Here is a 12,107-nt window from a genome sequence, read left to right as displayed (position 1 = left end):
GCCATCTTGGCCCCGCGCGCACCGCGCCTGCGCCGCCGCCCGCCGCCGCCGGGGGCGGGGCCACGGCGTCCCATTGGCTGCGGGACGGAAGGGCCGCGCGTCCCATTGGCTGAGGGCGGGACGGGCGGGGCCAGAAGGGGCGGGGGCGGGGCCGGGCGCGGGGCTTCCCCGGGGGGGGCGGGGGGATCCCCCCGGGGGGCGGGGACGGGGGTGTGGGGACCCCCCAGATGTGCCGGGACCCCCCAGATGTGCACGGACAGGGGTGCGGGGACCCCCCGCGTGTGCACAGACAGGAGTGCGGGGACCCCTTAGATGTGCACGGACACCTCAGGTGTGTGCGTGGATTCGTGTGCACGGGACCCCCCGGTGAGGGAGGAGCCCCCCGGGCGTGAGGGGACGCCCCCCTCGGTGCATATGCGGGGACCCCCCAGTTGTGCACGATCCCCGATTCCCCACGGCCCCCTAGGAATCACCCCACAGGTGAGGACCCCCCCCAAGAGGCAGAGAAGCCCCCCCACAGCTGTGCAACCCCCCCGCCGGGTCGGGACCCTGCGCAGGGTGCCCCCGGTCCCATGGGGTCCCGACACCCCCACGGTGGGGGCTGTGCAGCCCCTCCCCGCACGGACAGCCAGACACGCTGCAGGGGTCGGGTTGGGGGGCCCATGGGGATGCAGCGCCCAGCCTGGTGCCCACCGGGATGGCTGGAGCTGGGATCAGCCTTCGGAGAGCAGGAGCGGCCCCGCGGCCAACGGGCAGCACGTGTGCAATGGGCACAGTCCCCCCGGGCACTGGGATCTGTCCTCGCCCTGGGGTCTGTCCTCACCCTGGGATCTGTCCTCGCCCTGGGATCTGTCCTCGCCCTGGGGTCTGTCCTCGCCCTGGGATCTGTCCTCGCCGTCCCTCGGCCCCGCTGGCTCCCACCAGGCCACACCTGCACGAGCCCCTCTGGGGACAGGGCCGGGGCTATGCAGGGGGGGGCGAGGTGGCAGCGAGCCCTGGCACAGCCCTCGGTGGCACCGGCTCAGAGCAGCAGCTGCAGCGGCAGCATCACCATCCCGTCACCATCCCATGCCATCCCATCCTGTCCCATCCCATCCCATCCCATCCCATTCCATCCCATTCCATTCCATCCCATCCCATCCCATTCCATCCCATCCCAATCCATTCCGTCCTGTCCCATCCCATCCCGTCCCATCCCATCCCATCCCATCCCATCTCATCCCACCCCACCCCACCCCACGGCAGCAGCCTCCCCCGTGCCCCGGAGCTCACCTGTGCCAGGGCCAGGAAGGTGCCCAGGGGGTCCCGGGCAGGAGCCTCCACTCAGCTCCCCCCGGTCGTGCCCGTCCCGGGGCACAGGGTCACGGGCACACGCCGGGGCACAGCCGGGCATGATTCATCCGGGAAAATCCCCGTTCCCACTCCCACGCGGGAGCGGGACGTGGGGTGCGTGCGGGGTGGGGGGGCAGCTCGGCCCCTCCCGGCCTCGCCCCCCCGAGGGGCACTGGGGGTCCGGGTTGAGTGACCCGGCCACGGCCCGGCCGTGCCAACCCCCCGGGCTGCAGCGGCACCGGGCACTGCCCACCCCGGCCCTGGGGCTCACCCCCCCGGGATCCCGGGGTCCCCCGGGCTGGGAGGGGTGCCCGGGGTGCCCAGCCGGCCCCAGCAGCCCCCCCAGAGCGGGGGTTCCCCCTGACCCCCCTCCCCGGGTGTGATGCAATCCCGCCCGGCCCTTGCACCTCCTGCCCCGTCACCGGCCGCGTGTCGGGACATGTGCGGTGTCGGGACGGGTTCACCTCCGTGCCAGGGGCACCATCCCCGGCACTGCTGCCACAGCCCAGGCACCACCACGGGGGCCCCGCAGAGCCCCCCGCTCCCCCACACCGGGCTGGTGCCCCTCCCAGCAGAGCTCACCCAGGAAAAGGCCACAGTCCCACAGCACAGGGGGATTCCTGAGGGTGCCGGGGGTCCCTGGTGCTGGGACAGTGCTGGCCAGTGACTGCAGGTGTCCCTGTGCCATGTGCCAAGTGCCATGTGCCATGTGCCATGCCAAGGGCTGCCTGCCTGCTCCATGGGGCCGGGTGGGGGTCTGGCACCAGGATGGCCGTCCCCATGTCCCCACATCCCACATCCCTGTGTCCCCACGCACAGGACCAGGTGCTGCCATGGGCAAACTCCTGCCCTACCAGCAGTGCCAGGGCTGTGGGACTGGTGGGCACCTGCTGGAACTGGAACCACGGCCAGATCCTGGCTTGGAGGCAACAGAGTGCAGTCTGTGTGGCCAAGGAGGACACGAGGGTCAGGGTGGGGCTCTGGGTGCAATCCCATGGGAGGGTGGCACAGGGCAGGGATGTGCCGAGGTAACTGTTGGATCACCAGCAGGGTGACAGGCTGGGGACAGCCCGAAAGATGGGCAGCTGGCACAGGGGGACAGGCTGGGGACAGCCCGAAGGATGGGCAGCTGGCACAAGGGGACAGGCTGGGGACAGCCCGAAGGATGGGCAGCTGGCACAAGTGACAGCCAGGACATGGGACTGGAGCAATGCCAGAGGGTGGGAACGAGGAAACCAGACTGAGCTGCTCTGGAAGTGCCCAGGGGTGAGAGGTGTGCGGGGTGTGACCTGCCCTGTGCCAGGGTGGAAGGGGCACGGAGACACCGGGGGCATTGGCACTGCAGGGATCAGCAGCACAGGGGTCGGTGCCAGCTGCGAGGGCCGCGGTCCTGCCCACCCACGGGTCATGGTGGCAGTGGTGACACAGGAACAGGGGCTGTGTGGGACCCGCAGTGGCAGCAGGAGCCCTGTGGCACCGGGCACAGGGGTGGGGACAGGAACAGGGCCGTGGGCACGGGGACCCAAGGCATGTGCAGACCCCGTTGTGCCACGTGCCCGGGACCCTCGTGGGGCTGGGCATGAGCTGCTGCCAGACTGAGGGGGCTCTGGGCTCCGGGGGCAGCCCCTGCTCCCCGCCCACCCTGTCCCTGGGGTGGGCACAGCCCCAGATCACTGGGGACACCGGTGACCCGGGGGATCCTGAGGACACTGGGATCCTGGGGGTGCTGGGGACACTGGAGACCTGGGGATCCTGGGGATCTGCAGGATGCTGGAGCCATTGGGGACCCTAAGGACACTGGGGACACGGGGGATCCTGGGGATCCTGGAGGTGCTGGGGACACCGGGAATCCTGAGGATGCTGGAGATAGTGAGGACACCGTAGACCCTTGGGGACCCTGGGGACACTCGCGTGCTTTCAGGCTGGAGGACGCGTCTGTCCCCTCTCCCGGCTGTTCCCGGCTGTTCCCGCGGCTGTCCCGCGGACCCCGGTGCCCCGGAGCAGCTCCTGCCCGGCTCTCCCGGCGGGACGAGGCTCCGGAGCCGTGCCCGTCTGCGGGGGGGCCGGGGACCGGCCACGGGGGTCCCGGAGGGCTCAGGGGGGGTCTCAGCCCCCCGGTACGGGGTCCCGCCCTGCCTGGGGGTCCTGGCTCTGCCCCCCGTCCCTCCCGGGGCACACGGGCCACACCGGGGGCGCAGCCCACCCCCCTCCCCCGCAGCAGCGCCCAAAGGCGCTTTTTGGGGAGCGGGTCAGCGGAGCGGGGCTGCGGGAGCTGCTCCCAAACCCCGCCCTCCCCCGGGGCCCCAGCCAGGAGGCAATTAAGGTAATTAAAGCTTCTCCTGGGTTCCCAGGGCTGGGAGCCAGAGAGAGGGAAAGGGAGAGCGAAAGAGAAAGGGAAAGGAAAAGGGAATGGGAATGGGAATGGGAGCGGGATGCCGGGCCCCAGGGAGGGACGGGGTGGCCGAGGGGCAGCTGCTCCCGGTGTGGCTCCGTCGGGACACCCGATGCCGAGGTGGCCGTGAGCACGGCAGGACCCGGGGGCCGTCCCAGCGCCCCGGGAGCGGTGATCCCCGAGGAGGAGGAGGGCAGAGGGACGGGCTCTGCCCCTGCGGTGGGATCCGGGGGCTCGGCTGCACCCGGGCCACATTCCCAGAGCCCCCTTCTCGCGTGCGGGCTCGTTTGGTGACACTGCCCCCGTGACGGCGGTTTGTCCCTGCGGTGACAGCGGCTGGCACTGCCCTGCACGGGGACACACACGGGAGGGGACCCCAGGCGGGACCCCCAGCACGGCACTGCCGGGGTCCCCTTTGGGGCGCTGGCGCTGTGCCGGAGCCGTGCCGGGTGACATGTCACCCTGTGACATCCCTGCCCAGCCCTCGCAGGGTGACATCCCCCGGGCACGGCCGTGGGGACACCACGGGGGGCTCGGGGCAGGGGACGAGGGGATCGGGGGGCTCACGGCAGCGGGTGCCCCGCTCCCCCCCACCCCACCCCCGCAGCTCTCCGGGCTGTTCTGAGCCAGGTTTCTCTTTCGCCGGGATAATCCAACAACAAACCAGCGGAAGAGCCGGGAATGCCTCAGAAATTCCCGCCGGGAGCCGTGCGGGAGCCGGGGGTCGCGGCGCTGGGGACGGCCGTGCCCACCGCCCCGCTCAGGAGCCCTGTCCCGCTGCCCCTCGCCCGGTCCCCACCGCCCCCCGATCAGGTGCTGCCCCAAATCCCCCCGCACCGGGCACGGTGTGTGAAGCCTTTGTGTCCCGATAATGCGGAAGAATCCCAGCGATTCGGAGCACGCGGAGGCCCCCGGCCCCTCGGCCTGGGGAGGCCGTGGCGGGGGGAGTGGGTACCCCCACCCTGGGGTCCGGACCCCGGCTTGGGCACCCTGCGGTGCTGGGGGCTCCTCGCCCCGTTCCCACCGGGGACACCCAGACCCCATCCCGGAGCAGGAGCTGGGGGTTCTGGCCAGGGCTCCCAGTGAGGGGGGCTGTGGGGACCCCTCCCCTGCCGCCCGGCTCAGGGAGCAGCCCCCCAGGAGCTCCCCAGCTCCTGGCACCCCCGGACACCCCCCACCCCCAGTTTGGGGGAGCTGCTTCCCGGCGGGAGCGGGACCGGTCTGATCCCCGCGGATTTACATTCCTGAATTGTTCTACAGGGCCCCATGTGATGCTTAAAAACATGGAATCCGCCCTGGGAGAACGATGGGGGGGCGCGGTGCTGCCCCCCGAGGGCACGGTGGGGGCAGAAGGGGCTGCCCGAACTGGGGGCACGGGGCCGCGCTGGGCAGGGCAGGGGGGGTCAGCCCCGGCCCCAGCCTGGGTTTGCCCCCCGAGTGTGGGGAACAGTGACGGAGCCGGGGGGCTCTGCCCTCCCCGCCAGGGCAGCGGGGGGGTCGGGGGGGGCCCGCTGCCCGCCGGTACCAGGAGGGAGACGGGCTTGGCAGGGCACAGCACGACGTGGCACCGGGCACCGCCTGCCCGGCCCCGCGGCCACCGCCGGGCGCTGGGGGGTACCCAGAGCCCCCCAAGAGCCCCAGCCCAGCCCCACTGCGCTACCCCCGCCTGGCCCCCCCATCCCAGCCTCTCCCATCCCAGCCCCAGGAGCGCTCTCCAGCCCCATCCCAGCCCCCAGGAGCGCTCCCCCAGCCCCAGCCCACCCCCAGGAACGCTCCCCCTGCCCCATCCCACCCCCAGGAGCGCTCCCCCAGCCCCATCCCACCCCCAGGAGCGCTCCCCCAGCCCCAGCCCACCCCCAGGAACGCTCCCCCTGCCCCATCCCACCCCCAGGAACGCTCCCCCAGCCCCATCCCAGCCCCCAGGAGCGCTCCCCCAGCCCCATCCCACCCCCAGGAGCGCTCCCCCAGCCCCAGCCCACCCCCAGGAACGCTCCCCCTGCCCCATCCCACCCCCAGGAACGCTCCCCCAGCCCCATCCCAGCCCCCAGGAGCGCTCCCCCAGCCCCATCCCACCCCCAGGAGCGCTCCCCCAGCCCCATCCCAGCCCCCAGGAGCGCTCCCCCTGCCCATCCCAGCCCCCAGGAGCGCTCCCCCTGCCCATCCCACCCCCAGGAGCGCCCCCCCTGCCCATCCCAGCCCCAGGAACGCTCCCCTAGCCCCATCCCAGCCCCAGGAACGCTCCCCCTGCCCACCCCACCCAGCGCCGGGAGGGTCCCGGGGGCAGCGGCGGGTGCGGGGCAGCGAGGCCGGAGCGGGACAGGGCATGATGCGGGTCCGAGAGGTACCGGGGGGGAGTGCGGAGCCGGTGAGGGACAGGGGACGTTGCGGGACCGTCCCGGGGCTGGGAGGGGCGAGGTCGGAGCGGGGCCGGGGGCCGTGCAGGGTCGGGGGGGTTGTGGGACTGGTGCAGGACCAGGGAAGGTGCGGAGCCAGTGCGGGGCCGGGGAGCGGGAGGAGCCGGTGAGGGCCCGGGGGCGGTGAGGGGCCTGGAAAGTTTGCGGAGCCGGTGCGGGGACGAGGGAGGTGCGGAGGCAGTGAGGGAACGAGGGGCAGGGGGCAGTGAAGGAGGGGCTGGGGGGGGTCGCGGGGCCGGGGAAGGTGCGCAGCCGGTGCTCGGCCAGGGGTCCGGGGCCGGTGCGGAGCCAGGGGCGGTGCGGGGCTGCTCCCGCCCGTGGCCCCTCCCGACCGCTCGGCTCCTCCCGCCCGCCGGCCCCGGCGATATTTAACCTGGGCCGGGGCGGAGAGAGACGGCGCCGAACAGGGACCGGCCGGACCCCACCGCACCCCGACCCCAGCCCCGACCCCGGCCAGGTACCGCCGGGACCCCGCACCGCCCGCGGGCTGCGGGACGGGGAGGGAGCGGAGCGAGGGCCGGACGGACAGAAGGGGCGGGGCCCGACCGGCCCCCAGCGCGACCCCCGCGCCGAGCCCCCCGACCCCCCGCCCCGTCTGTCCCGCAGCCGCCGCCGCCCCGTCGCGGCCCGTCGGGCCATGCGAGCCCCGGCCCCGCTGGCGCTGGGTTGCGTCAGCTTCGCGCTGTGTCTGCTGGAGCTGCCCCGCGGCCGGGCCCTGCCGCCCCGCAGGTGAGGGACCCTGCCCGACCCCCTGCCTGAACCCCTGCCCGACCCCCTGCCTGAACCCCTGCCCGAACCCCCTGCCTGAACCCCTGCCCGAACCCCCTGCCTGAATCCCTTGCCCGGTCCCCTGCCCGATCCCCTGATCGAACCCCCTGCCCGCCCACACCCCCTCCGCGGATCCCTGCTTGAAACCCTTGCCCGCGCCCCCCGCTCGACCCCCTGCCCACCCGCATCCCCTGCCCGCACCTCTGCCCGGACCCCTGACCGAACTCTCGCCCGCCCTCACCCCCTGCCCAGACCCCTGCCCGGACTCCTGCCCACCTGCATCCCCTGCCCGAACTCCTGCCTGTTGTTCGCACCCCGTGCTCGAACCCCCTGCCCGGACACCTGCCCGCACCCCCTGCCCGCATCCTTACCAGCACCCTGCCCGCACCCCCTGCCCGGAATGGGTCCGTGTCCCCTGCCCGCACCCTGCCCGGGGTGACCCCCCCGTCCGGCCCCCCCTGCCCGCACCCTGCCCGGGGCGGCTGCCCCCCCTTTCCCTTTCCCGCACCCTCCCTGCACCCGCCCCCGCCTCCCGCACCCCTGCCCGGGTCGGCCCCGCAGCCCCTGCCCCGGAGCCGGCCCCGCACCCTCCCCGTCTGCCCCTGCCGCTGCCCGGGGGGGAGTCTGGGGGTCCCCCGGGCACCGTCTCCTGCCGGGCCCCCACCCCTGCCCGCGGGGACCCGGGGGACATGGGGGCAGGGGGGCTGCAGGGTCCTGGAGCCCCGCGATGGGGGCTGCGGGCTGGGGGGCACCGGGGCCGCGGGACATCTCGGGGGGCGGGTGGGAGGGGTGGGAGGGGTGACTGAGACTTGGGACGGAGATGGAGATCGGGGCAGAGCTCGAGGGCTGCCTGTGCCAGTCTGGGGGGGCCCGGGGAGGGGGTTACGGGGTGATGGGACCCCCGGCTGAAGGGGCACCTCGGGTCGGGACAGAACCCCCTCATGTGTGTGCATGTGTGTGTGTGTGCACACTCTGTACATGTGTGTGCACACTGTACACGCGTGTGTGTGCACATTGTACGTGTGTGTGTGTGCACGCTGTACATGTGTGTGTGCACTCTGTGTGTGTGTGCATGCTGTACATCTGTGTGTACATGCTGTACATGCATGTGTGTGTGTGTACATGCTGTACATGCGTGTGTGTACATGCTGTACATGCGTGTGTGTGTGTACATGCTGTACATGCGTGTGTGTACATGCTGTACATGCGTGTGTGTACATGCTGTACATGCGTGTGTGTGTGTGTACATGCTGTACATGCGTGTGTGTGTGTGTACATGCTGTACATACGTGTGTGTACATGCTGTACATGCGTGTGTGTGTGTGTACATGCTGTACATACGTGTGTGTGTGTGTACATGCTGTACATGCGTGTGTGTACATGCTGTACATGCGTGTGTGTGTGTGTACATGCTGTACATGCGTGTGTGTGTGTGTACATGCTGTACATGCGTGTTCCTGCCGCTGCTCCAGGGGCGGGTCTGGGCCGATCCCGGTGCCCTGGGGATCCCCGGCTGCTCCCGAGGGATCTGCCAGTTCCTGGGAGGGCTGGAGGGGGGGCCCTGCCAGGGCAATGGATGAGGTGGGACCGGGGGACCCCAACCCCCACAAGGGCTGTGGGGCGGTGTGGGGTGGGGATGGGGTCCCCTGAGGCTCCCCTGAGGGTCCACTGAGGCAAGGGGGTCCTCAGGAGGGGGCACTGAGGCACGGGGTTCTCCAGGGCAGGGGGCACTGAGGCAGGAGGGTGCCAGAATGGGGGGCACTGAGGCCCTGGGGTCCCCTGGATGGGGTCCCCTGAGGCTCGGGGGTCTCCAGGATGGTGGGCCCAGAGGGATGGGCTCCCCTGAGCCACAGGGGTCTTTAGGAGGGGGGCACTGAGGCTTGGGGGCAAGAGGGTGCCAGCAAGGGGGGGGACTCAGGCACAGGGGTACTGCAGGGGCGAGGGGAGCTCTGAGCCACCGTGGGGGTGCCCTGAGGCCCGACCCCCCCCGGGTGCCCGGAGCACAGGCGTGGGTGCCACAGTCGGGGCACGTGGGCGCTGGGGCAGAGGCCGTGGGAACGGGGTGGGCGGCAAAGGGGGGGGCAGGAGGGTGTGTGAGGTTATGGAGTGTGTGAGTGTGGGATATGTGTGTGTGTGTGTGTTTGGGGGGTTACACAGTGTGTGTGTGTGGTTACAGTGTGTGTGGGGGGGGTTACACAGTGTGCTGGGACACGTATGTGCGTGTGTGTGTGTGTGTGTGCTGGGACACGTATGTGCGTGTGCGTGTGTGTGGTTACAGAGTGCATGTGTTGGCACACGCGTGTGCCTGCGCTGGCAGTACGTGTGTGGCTGCAGGTATCGGCTCCCCTGCCCTGGCTGCTGCCTCCTCCTCCTTCTCCTCCTCCTCCTCCTCGTCCTCCTCCCCCTTTCTGCCTCCTCCTCCTCCTCCTCTGGCAGCCCCGGGCACTCGCGGTGCCCCCACGTCCCCGCCGTTCTCCCGCTGTCCGGTGCCACCCTCCCCTCCCCGGGTGCCACAGCGCTGCCCCTTCTCTCTTGCAGGGACTCGCCGGCCCGGAGACCCCCGGAGCTGATCCCTTCTCTTCTCGGGGACCCCCCTGGCCCCGAGCCCCCCGCGCTGCTGCTGCCGCCCGCCAGGACCCCCCGGCACCGACCCCCGGACCCCCGGCACCGACCCCCGGACCCCCGGCACCGACCCCCGGACCCCCGGCACCGATCCCCGGCCCACCGGCACCGACCCCCGGACCCCCGGCACGGCCCGTGGGTCGCCCCCCGGCACAGACTGCTCGCCCGCCGCAGGCCCCCGTGGCGCGTCCAGCGCCTCCTCCTGCGGCACGACCGGCGGCGGGACCCTCGGCGGGACCCCCGGCACCGGCGGCACACCGGGGGGCACCCGGTGCGGGTGGGCTGCGTGCTGGGCACGTGCCAGGTGCAGAACCTGAGCCACCGCCTGTGGCAGCTGCGGGGCCAGTCGGGGCGCCGGGACTCGTCCCCCATGAACCCCAACAGCCCCCACAGCTACGGCTGAGCGGGGGGGGGGCCCCGCGCCCCCCGCCCTGCCCCGCGGGACCCACTAAAGCGCTTCCACGGGCACACGCGGCTGGGCTCCTCCGCACCGGCCGTCTGAGGCCACGCCGGGGGCTGGGGGGGTCCCCGGGGGGCTCCTGCCGTGAGAACCTCCTGAGCCGGACCCCAGGGAGCAGAGAGGACCCGGAGCTGGGAGATGGTGGCCAGCGGTGGTCCATGGTGGGCTGTGATGCCCCGCAGGAGCTGGCGGTGGCCCGAGGTGGCCCATCGCTGAGTGATGGTGGCCCGTGGTGACCGAGGTCACCCGTGGTGGCCAGCCGTGGCCCACAGTGACCGGCAGTGGCCCATAGTGACTGGTGGTGGCCCGCAGTGACTCTTGGTGGCTCAGGGTGGCCCCTGGTGGTGGCCCGTGGTGACCCGCGCTGTCTGGCAGTGGCCGGTCCGTCCGGGGCGGGTCCAAGGGCCACCGGGGATCCCGCTGAGCGCAGCAGCGCCGGCGCCTTGTGCAAGACCCCCCGGCCACGCTGCCCCCGGCCGCGGTCCCGCTGACTCAGCAATCCAGTGCCTGCCACGGCCCGCACGGACACACCCCCGTGACACCCCCAGAGCACTCCCGTGACACCCCCAGGGCACCCCCAGCACCTCTTGTCCTCCCCCGGGATCCCCGGGCCTGCCCAGGGTGGGACGGCTGCTCCTGTCCCTGCCCTGTCCCCTCCCCGTCCCCTGGCTCACCCTCGGGGACACCCACACTGTGTCCCCACGGGCTCAGTGGGGGCTGGCACGGGGGGGAGGCCCACGGACATGAGGGAACCCTGGTTATCTCTGTCACCCCAGAGTGCTGGTGTCACCCCAGTGGCACCCTGTGGCCTGGTGGGACAGGGATGTGTGACCCCAGGTCACCCTCCCAAAGTCCCATCCTGGGAGCAACTTGGGCAGCCCCCCAGGAGCACCCCCAGCCCCCCAGGAGCACCCCCAACCCCACCACAGAGCACCCCAGCCCCAACACAGAGCACACTCAGCCCCTCAGAGCAACCCAATCCCCAGGAGCACCCCAGTCCCCCCCAAGCACCCCTAATCCCTCAGGAACACCCCTAATCCCTCAGGAACATCCCAATCCCCCAGAGCACCCCTATTCCCCGGAGCCCCCAGCCCTCAGCAGTCCCGGGGGCTGCCCTGGGTCCCCCTCTCCTCCTTCCCGGGGCAGGATGGGGTGTCCCATGGGCTTCCCAGCATGTTCCTGGGACAGGGGTGCCACGGGGGGGGCTGGAACAGGGTGTCCCATGAGTTTCTTGGGACGGGGGGGTCACCTGGAGCCGCGCCCCTTCCATGGGTGTCACGGGAGGTCGCTGGGTCGGGATCCCCTCGGTGTCACGGGAGGCCCCCAGGACAGGATCCCACGGGTGCCACCCGGAGCCACGTCGTTCCCACGGGTGTCCCAGGAGGCTCCAGCGAAGGGGTGGGGGGGACCCGAGGGGCGCGTGGGGACCGTCACCCCCTCGCCCCCTCCCCCGGGTGCCCCGGCGGGTGCCTGACCCGATCGTGTCGCGCATCTCGGAGCGTCGCTGCTTCCCGCCGGGAATTCTGGTCTGTGTGGAATAAAGCGAGTGAGGAGGAGCCTGGGATGGGGCGCGGTGTTCCCGGGGGGATCGGGCACGGGGGGCGGGCGGGGGGCGAGGGGCTGCCGTGGCCGGGGGTGGGTCCCGGGGGCAGGAGGTGATGGGCGAGGGTGAGGGCACCCGCAGGGGTGCGGGGACAGGGGTGGGGACAGCGGGAACAGCAACACCTCCCGCACACGTGTGCGTGTCACCCCCGCGGGGGACAGGGGTGGGGACAGGTGTGGGGACAGCGGGAACAGCAACACCTCCCGCACACGTGTGCGTGTCACCCCCGCGCACACGTGCGGGCCCGGAGGGGACACTCCCGTGCCCGGCCGTGTCCGTGCCCCGTCACGCCCGTGCCCGCCCCCCGCGATGCCCCCTCGGGCACTCGGGGTCCCCGTGGCCACGTGGTGGGTGCCACATCGGGCCGCTGCCCCCCCGCTGTGCCCCCCAGCCCCCCCCAAGTGCCCCTTGGCCCCGGGGCCGCGGGGCCGGTCCCGCTCCCCGTGTCCCCGGAGGTCACTCTGTGCCCCCACCGAGGGGTCACCGCGGGCAGCGGGGCCGGGGGGGCCCAACCCG

General features: G+C 72.4%; 1 protein-coding gene across 1 annotated transcript; it reads left to right on the top strand.

The window, feature by feature from the left end:
- Positions 1 to 6,358: 6,358 nt before the first annotated feature.
- ADM2 (adrenomedullin 2) lies at positions 6,359 to 11,544 on the top strand. Its single transcript, XM_064656890.1, has 2 exons — positions 6,359 to 6,867; positions 9,445 to 11,544. Exons 1-2 carry the CDS (start codon positions 6,776 to 6,778, stop codon positions 9,929 to 9,931), a joined length of 579 nt encoding a protein of 192 aa, XP_064512960.1. The 5' UTR covers positions 6,359 to 6,775; the 3' UTR covers positions 9,932 to 11,544.
- The last annotated feature ends 563 nt before the right edge of the window (positions 11,545 to 12,107 follow it).

Source organism: Pseudopipra pipra, chromosome 5 (assembly GCF_036250125.1).
Source record: "Pseudopipra pipra isolate bDixPip1 chromosome 5, bDixPip1.hap1, whole genome shotgun sequence".
NCBI classification, from domain to species: Eukaryota; Metazoa; Chordata; class Aves; order Passeriformes; family Pipridae; genus Pseudopipra; species Pseudopipra pipra.
This window is presented reverse-complemented; position numbering and strand designations above follow the sequence as displayed.